The 8,763-nt window shown below is 48.5% G+C and overlaps 1 protein-coding gene across 2 annotated transcripts in view; it reads left to right on the forward strand.

Moving 5' to 3' along the window:
• Window positions 1-7,795, forward strand: part of trabd2a (TraB domain containing 2A) — a 56,963-nt gene extending 49,168 nt beyond the window's left edge. The window contains exons 6-7 of one of the 2 annotated variants that reach the window (XM_084412804.1): window positions 774-968; window positions 7,391-7,795. In XM_084412804.1, the coding sequence (XP_084268930.1) occupies window positions 774-968; window positions 7,391-7,574 (379 nt within the window). In that variant the 3' untranslated portion in view covers window positions 7,575-7,795. Of the gene's footprint in view, window positions 1-767; window positions 969-7,390 lie in introns of both variants that reach the window. The other variant, XM_084412803.1, reaches the window with a different exon arrangement.
• Window positions 7,796-8,763: the final 968 nt, after the last annotated feature.

Below are 8,763 nucleotides of genomic sequence, written 5' to 3' on the forward strand. Positions count from 1 at the left end.
AGGAAACTCGTCTCTCATTCATTTCCAATGCGTCATTTCTGACCGCGAGGAGCTCAAGTGTGGCTATTGTTATCAGGACCATTAAACCTGTTCCAGTCATGGCCATGATTATTGTGTGTGTTACACAGCAAGAGCCAAAACCTTTACCAAGTTTCGTACCATTCCGATGAAGAAGAAAGAAATTCTAAATGTAACATTTTTCGGTCAAGATTGACCTTCGAGCACCAGAGCATGTTCAGCGTAATTGGACATTCATCCAAGAGACGACACCGTCTCTGACCTAAAGAGTGTTTCTAATATCAATAGTCAAGTCATCTTCATTTATACAGCGCTTTAATAATATAGAGTTTCACAGCAGCTTTACAGTGATAATAGGAGATTACAGTAACAGAGATTAGGCTTTACAGCAGATCTAGAATAAAGTTATTGTCCAGATAAAGTTAGTTTTGATTGATTCACTTCCGTTGTAAAGATCATTAGTTATTAACGTAGCGGCCGCTAACACACACCGTTCTCACAGAAAACAGAAACTTTTAATGTGTTCTGGCCGGTCATTCACACACAGTGTTTGAGCTCGAGAACACACACTCTGAAACAGGTTCTGGTGCAAGCAGTGACAAATGATGAAAATATTATATTTATATATATTATATTTTGATAAATACCTGTGCTGAGTGTAATGTTGACCCTCTCAGGTCCAGGTCTGCATGGTAAAGCAGAGTGTGTGTGTGTGTGTGTGTGTGTGTGTGTGTGTGTGCGTGCATGAGGTCCAGCTGGAGGGCAGGAGAGGTGGAGCTGGAGCCGTTCCTCCACGAGAGTCTTCAGGAGGACGAGGAGCTTCTGATGGAGAGGCTGGAGCTGATGGAGAAGGTGGAGCACAAGCTGAAGAAGAAGCGCAGGAACAAGCAGAAGAAGCAGAAGCAGAGCCATCGGCAGTTCAACGACCTCTGGGTGCGGATGGAGGACAGGTGAGACACACAGATCACACACACAGATCACACACACAGATCACACAGATCACACACAGGCCGGAGAATTAAGGTTTGCACACCGAGTCCAAAATTCTCGTCCAGTTCTCGTACGCTGCCTCTAAAACTTTCATCCATCATTAAAAATTTCGGATCGGGTTTGATTTTCTGCGTTTTCCGCATCCGTCTCAGGCGTTTCGAGAGGAGTTCTGCCTGTCCAGAGCCACCGAATGACCAATACGGAAAAACGCATACAAAGTTCCCTTTCGAGGGAATTCAAACTGCGTCGAACGACACTTTGGGGGAACGCCCCTCAGCGTAGCGCCTCTGAAGTATGAATGAAACTAAGCCAATCCTGATTGGTGTTGCGTCATGACGTAATGTGTGACGGCATATGCGGAAGCTACAAAAGTACGCCGGCACACAACAGAGATAGCTTTCTGTTCTTCAGCAAGCGCTCTCTGTCTCTTGTCTGTCTTGTTTGGTGTTGTATTGTCACAATCACAGTATATAAAGCATTATTATGGCGAGTTCAAGCAGTTACAGGAGGTGTGTGCATCCTTGCCCACGTTATATTACGGGTGGGGATACACACTGTTTGGGAGCGCAGCACGCGCGGGCAGCTCTCGAGGGGGCTGCTTGCGCGGATTGCGAAGCATTAACAATCCGTGTGCTGCGCTCCCGCCTGGCTATTTTCAATGAGGATGGCCAGGCTCGCCCCGTGGTGGCAACGCTCTTCATGGGGCTCGCAGATGGATCTGGCGGGGGATCCCGAGACTACCGAGGCACGTTCTCGTGATTCATCCGCCAGTTCCGATGCTCTCCCTCCTCGCGTGGAGAGCCCGATGCTTGAGCTGTCTGCTTCTGAGGATGTAGACGTGCTCAGCATCGAAGGCGGGGATTTTGGGGATGACTCGCCACCCAATGTCCCCGCATATGAGGAGCTGGTGGAGGTTGTCTCTCGTGCAGTGGCCCGTCTTAACATCAGTTGGCCACATGAGAGGCAGGAAACGCTTATAAAAAGCAAGTTGGACGAGCGTTTCCTGCAGCACAGAGAGCAACCTCATCATCGGGGTTTACCATTCTTTCCCGATTTACACAACTCGTTGGAACAAGCCACACTCGTCTCACGTGTCCAACCCCCCTGTGTTAAATTACAGTAATATCTTGGAGCGCAAGAGAACGGTTATAGGATGATGCTTGGGTGGAACAGCCGCTTGCCACCTATTTAGCCCCCGAGTCCGCATCATCCCTAAAAACCCCGGTGCTGCCCACTAAACCATGCCGAGGTACATCTTCGTTAGTGGGCAGGGCTTATATGGCTGCGGGTCGGGCTGGCGCTAGTCTGCACACGATGGCAGTACTTCAAGCGTACCAGGCCGACCTTCTTAAAGACATCGATGAGGGCGAGGGTCCAACTCCGGAGGACATTGCGGAGTTGAAGAAGGCTGCAGACCTGTCTCTCCGAGTCACCAAGGAAACGGCCCGTGCAATCGGCTTTCCTCCTTGATGCCCCGATTTTCGCCTTCTGGCCTGTTCGGCGACTCAGTTAACATCGTCATCAACAGGTTTCAGGAGGCGAAGAAACAGTCTGCAGCCTTCAGACAATACCTCCCTCGCCACTCGAAGTCTAAGAAGTCTGCCCCCAGTGGGCATCTGCAGTCATCCACCAGCTCCTCCGCCTACAGACAGGCACAAAAGGAGAGCGTCTCAGCCGAAGCCTCATCCTAAGCAGGGCAACCTGAGGGCCGTCCTGCAAGCAAAGAAGGCTTCAACAAAGAGGTCCTAGCCACCCGTGGGGGAGCGATCGAGGTTGCCTCCTCCGCGGAGCCCGCAGGAAATCAATGTCAACTTCCGCCGCCAAGCGCGCTTCGGGACGCATCGGTTTCCAGCGAACGCACCCTGCACTGTCCGCCCCACAGGCTTGCGGCCAGGCAGCACTCGCGTCCGCACATCGAGAATCGTTTTCGGTCGAACCCTGCCGGAGATCCGCTTCAGGGGGCCAAGAACGAATCCTGATTAATACCCGAAGCCAGCCTCGCTGGTTCCCTTAGTAGAGTATTTCGATGCATGGAAAAATCTCACGAATATTTCTCCTCATATCATTTCGCATGATCAGGGTTACGTGCAGATGCCTTCGTTCCCTATCTATGTGGAAAAAGCTTGGTTTCTGTCCCAAGGTCCCGTGCTGGGAACGTCATGTCGCTGGAAAGCCGTCTCGACAGACGCCTCCTTCACGGACGTCATGGACGGCCGCTTTATGAGAGGCCTATGGCAGGACCATCATTCCTCCTGGCATATAAACTGCCTGGAAATGTAGTGGTGTCCCGAGCTCTGAGGAGCTTCCTGCCGGACCTCAAGGGTCATCACGTCCTTGTGAGGACGGACAATATGTCGGTGGTGGCCTATATAAACCATCAGGGGGGTCTGAGGTCTCGCCCTCTATGCAGACTGGCGCATCAGATCCTCCTGTGGTCCCAAGGGAAATTGTTGTCTCTCAGAGCAACATACATCCCGGGGAATCAGAATCAGGGAGCAGACATCCTGTCGAGGCATGGGCTGAGGCCCGGGGAATGGAGACTCCATCCCGAGGTGGTGGAGTCAATATGTCAGAGGTTCGGCCCAGTGGAAGTGGATCTATTCGCGTCTCGAGAGACGACTCGCTGTCCACTGTGGTTCTCCCTCACACATCCAGCCCCACTGGGGTTGGATGCCATGGTGCAGACGTGGCCGAGGCTGCGTCTGTATGTATTTCCCCCGATCGCTCTGCTCCCGGGAGTTCTAGAGAGGGTTTGTCGCGACGGGATCAGTCTATTATTGGTAGCCCCGTTGTGGCCGGCCCGAGTATGGTTCTCAGACATAATATCACTCCTGGACGGCCCTCCATGGGAGCTTCCCATCAGGAGGGACCTGCTGACACAGGCAGAGGGCTCAATATTTCACCCTCGGCCCGAACTGTGGAAACTGTGGGTCTGGCCCCTGAGGGGGCACAGTACCGAGAGGCTGGCCTGTCAGCAGGAGTAGTGGAGACCATACTCAGCTCTAGAGCTCCCTCCACGAGGAAATTGTACGGCCTAAAATGGAATGTTTTCACCGTATGGTGTAAGAGCGTGAGGTGGACCCAGTTAACTGCCCAGTGGCTTCAGTGCTAGAGTTCCTCCAAGATCGCTTCTCGGCTGGTCTTACCCCTTCCACTCTCAAGGTGTACGTGGCTGCCATTTCGGCTTTCCACGCTCCTCTGAGTGATGGGCCTCTGGGGAGACAGCAGTTGGTCGTACGTTTCCTCCGTGGGGCTTGGAGGATGAGACCTGCGGCTCGTACCAGGGTTCCCACTTGGGACCTGGCGGTGGTTCTCGAAGGGTTGGTTGAGGCCCCCTTCGAACCGCTAGAGTCGGCTGAGGCCAAGAACCTTTCCCTAAAGGTGGCTTTCTTGTTGGCCATTACTTCTCTGAGGAGGGTAAGAGATCTCCATGGCGCTCTCTATATCCAACAGGTGCCTGGAGTTTGCTCCAGGCAACATCAAAGCCATCCTACATCCTAGGCTGGGCTATTTGCCCAAGGTGCCATCTAATGTGGCACGGCCTATAGTTCTGCAGGCTTTTCATCCTCCACCTCACGTGACGGCGGATGAGGAGAGACTTCACCTGCTCTGCCCTGTCTGAGCTCTCAAAATATATATCCAGAGGTCCTCCTCATGGCGGAAGTCAGACCAGTTGTTAGTGTGTTTCGGGTGTGTTTAGTGTTCCCTCGAAAGGGAACGTCTCGGGTTACGACTGTAACCCTTGTTCCCTGAGAAAGGGAACAAGACACCGCGTCCCTCCGCCACGCCTTCCCCTGCCTGGGAGCGCTTGCCTCATCACAGAAGCTAACTCTGTTGTGTGCCGGCGTCCCTTTGTAGCTTCTGTGTGTGCCGTCACGCATTATGTCATGACGCAACACCAATCAGGATTGGCTTAGTTTCATTCATACTTCAGAGGCGCTACGCTGAGGGGCGTTCCCCCAAAGTGTAATTCGACGCAGTTCTCGTTCCCTTTCTCAGGGAACAAGGGTTACAGTCGTAACCCGAGACGGTTTCAGATTTTTGAGATATTTTGTTAATATTTAAGATTATAGTTGTCTTTTTTTATATATATATTTTGAATTAGATTTAATTTTTTTTTTTTTTTTTAGTGAATTTAGTTTTTTTGTCATTGTTAGTTTTTTTTTTTTTTTTTTGTGAACGCTCGCCCTTCAGGCTCGTTCTCCATATTCCCTGAGCTCTACACACACACACACACACGAGGAAAAAGGAAAACAAATGTTTGTCAATATAGAGCACAATAGTTTCTTCTAGTTTTTGTTATTTTTCGAAATATGAGTATATAGTTTTTAGTTCATTTATTTAGTTTAGGTTAGGTTATTTTGGTACTTAAGTTGAATTAAGTTAAATAAGATTTAATTCAATTATATTTGTATATTTTATTTTATTTCAGTTCTTGTTTATTTCAAGTAATGAAAATGTTTTAATGGTTTATATATTATTTTTTGAATGAGATTATTAAATTTTTTCCATTAAAGTTGTCATTTAATTTTTGTCATTTTTATTACATATTGTGGTAACACTACAGTAAAGTCACGTTAGTTAATGTTAGTTCATGCAATAACTCACAATGAGCAATGCATTTGTTACCGTATTAATTAATGTTTGTTAAGGTCAGTTAATAAAAATAACAACAGTTAGTGGTTAGTAAATGTTAGTTCAGGTTCATTTAATAATATTAACAAGTTTTGATTGTTATAATTTATTAGTAAATTTCTAAATTAACATTAAAATTAATAAATGCTTTAGAAGTATAACATTTTTTTTTATGTAGTTTGTATTAAGTTGTAGTTTTAGTTAGAGTTAGTTTTAAGTACTTAACTTTATCCACTAGCTGAAATCACCGTAAATGTGTATTTTATCTGAAGTAATGGGAATGTTTTGTCTGGTTTGAGTTAGTCAGCGATATTAACTGGTCCTGTTCCCTGAATAACAGAAAACTCGAGTGTGTTTGAGTTACTCAGTATTTCATGGATCAGTGTCACAGTTTTGTAGCTTCTAGCAGATTCTTTACATCAGATGACATGTTCTCTGCCGAGCCTGAGCCGTGTTCTGGAAAGCTGCTTGAATTTATGTCTACAGTCGCCCACGTAATCCTGAGGAACAAAAATATTTCTTTAATAAACAGTTTATGAAAGCGTAGCGAGTGGCGGTTCAGATCCAGACGCTCAAAACAAACAGAAGGTCCTGCATATAGACTTCATTTATCCTGACCCGTGGAGGGAAACGGGCCCTGGCACACGCCTGAGATCCAGAGCTCACTCACACACACACACACACACACACACACACACAGAGATGTTCGAGTGTTGACACAGATGGAGGACGTGAATGAAACTTTATTTATGTTTCCCGTCCGTCTCATGAGTTCTGACAGACTCTAAACCTCCATTTATTTTCCCTCCTTCACGGAAGAGACGGGCGTTTAGTGCGGATTCATATTTCATAAACGCGCAGATTTCGGCCGGTCACGTGACCGAAGAATCTACACACACTCGTGGTGTTTGAGCGAAACCACATGTGACTCAGAGGAACTCTCCTGAACACACACACACACACACACCTGATGTTTTAGCAGAGTCACGTTTCTGTCTGAGTTTTGGTCCAGAACCGATTCCAGAACATTTCCCTGTTCAGAATGAGATATTTGCCAAACGTTATAAAATGATCATAATAAGATGATTATGATGATGAAGGCTCGTGTTTTTGCTCCATGATTCCACACATGTTCTTCAGTGTTTCTGACTCGTTCTCACTAATATCTAAACTTTCTTACATCAAGACAGGAGAAGAACAATGACTGAAGATATTAAGACTTGTTTAATGAAACATTTATCATAATTAAGTGAGTTTATGATTAAAACAACAACAAATATCTATGGAAGCTTGTTTCTGCCACAGAATAAGACATTTTAAAAGATAATTGCGAGTTTATTTCTCACAATTCTGACTTTATAACTTGCAATTGTGAGGAAAAAGATGTCAGAATTGCGAGATAAAAAGTCGCAATTACCTTTTTTATTTTGTATTCTGTGGCGGAAACAAGCGTCCATAGTTATGTCAATGGAGTCAGAAAAATACTCTTTGAATTAAGTAGATTTTTCTAAACCCATATTTGTTCTTGTTTTAAGCATATGAATTTAAGAATGTTTAGATAGTTGTACTGGAAAACAAGATACTGACGAAAAGCATCATTTTTGCAGTGTATTTTGTCAGTCATTTTTCTGCGGTTCATCAGTTCATTCCATCATAACACTGATCTCTCTCTCTGTCTCTCTCTCTCCCTCTCTGTCTCTCTCTCTCCCTCTCTGTCTCTCTCTCTCTCTCTCTCTCTCTCTCTCAGTGTGACGGCCGAAGCTCCGCCCCCTCTCGTCCGCATCATCAATGGTTACATCACTGTGCAAACACACCCACAGGAGCACGGCAGAGCCAATCATGACAGGACGTTCTCAGGCTCCTCCTCGTCGTGGACAAGCCCCGCCCTCACGGCTCTGAGCGTTCAGATTCTCATACGCCTGCTCTTATAATGTCTGGAGTCACACACACTGATCCTGAAACACACACACTGATCCTGGAACACACACACTGATCCTGGAACACTTCCTGGTTCATTCTGGACTAATGCAGGAAACTGAAAACTAAACACTTCAATTTGTTTCTTCATTTCCAGAAGAATCATTTCCATGTAAATATCAGATGTATCATAGATGTAATTTAGAGTTTTTAATAAAGCATTTTCTGTTTGTGTACTTTTATATATATATATATATAGTTGTGGGAGTAAATCCGCTACTAACAGCTTAAAGGTATAGTGGAGGATTTTCCCTAATTTTAGAAAAGAACCGCCCTCTCCACTTTTTGAAAAATTGCACATGCGCCACACTCTACCTGCTTCCCCCGCGCGCCGCACTCTACCTGCTCCCCCCGCGCGCCATACGCACTCTACCTGCTCCCCCCGCGCGCCATACGCACTCTACCTGCTCCCCCCGCGCGCCATACGCACTCTACCTGCTCCCCCCGCGCGCCATACGCACTCTACCTGCTCCCCCCGCGCGCCATACGCACTCTACCTGCTCCCCCCGCGCGCCATACGCACTCTACCTGCTCCCGCGCGCAACACTCTACCTGCTCCGCACTCTACCTGCTCCCCCCGCGCGCCATACGCACTCTACCTGCTCCCCCCGCGCGCCATACGCACTCTACCTGCGCCCCCCGCGCGCCATACGCACTCTACCTGCTCCCGCGCGCAACACTCTACCTGCTCCGCACTCTACCTGCTCCCCCCGCGCGCCGCACTCTACCTGCTCCCCCCGCGCGCCATACGCACTCTACCTGCTCCCGCGCGCAACACTCTACCTGCTCCGCACTCTACCTGCTCCCCCCGCGCGCCGCACTCTACCTGCTCCCCCCGCGCGCCGCACTCTACCTGCTCCCCTGCTCCACACACACTCTACCTGCTCCCCTGCGCCACACACACACTCTACCTGCTCCCCTGCGCCACACACACACTCTACCTGCTCCCCTCGCGCCGCACTCTACCTGCTCCCCTGCTCCACACACACTCTACCTGCTCCCCTCGCGCCGCACTCTACCTGCTCCCCCCGCGCGCCGCACTCTACCTGCTCCCCTGCTCCACACACACTCTACCTGCTCCCCTGCGCCACACACACACTCTACCTGCTCCCCTGCGCCACACACACACTCTACCTGCTCCCC

This window comes from Rutilus rutilus (genome assembly GCF_951802725.1).
Source record: "Rutilus rutilus genome assembly, chromosome: 7".
NCBI lineage: Eukaryota > Metazoa > Chordata > Actinopteri > Cypriniformes > Leuciscidae > Rutilus > Rutilus rutilus.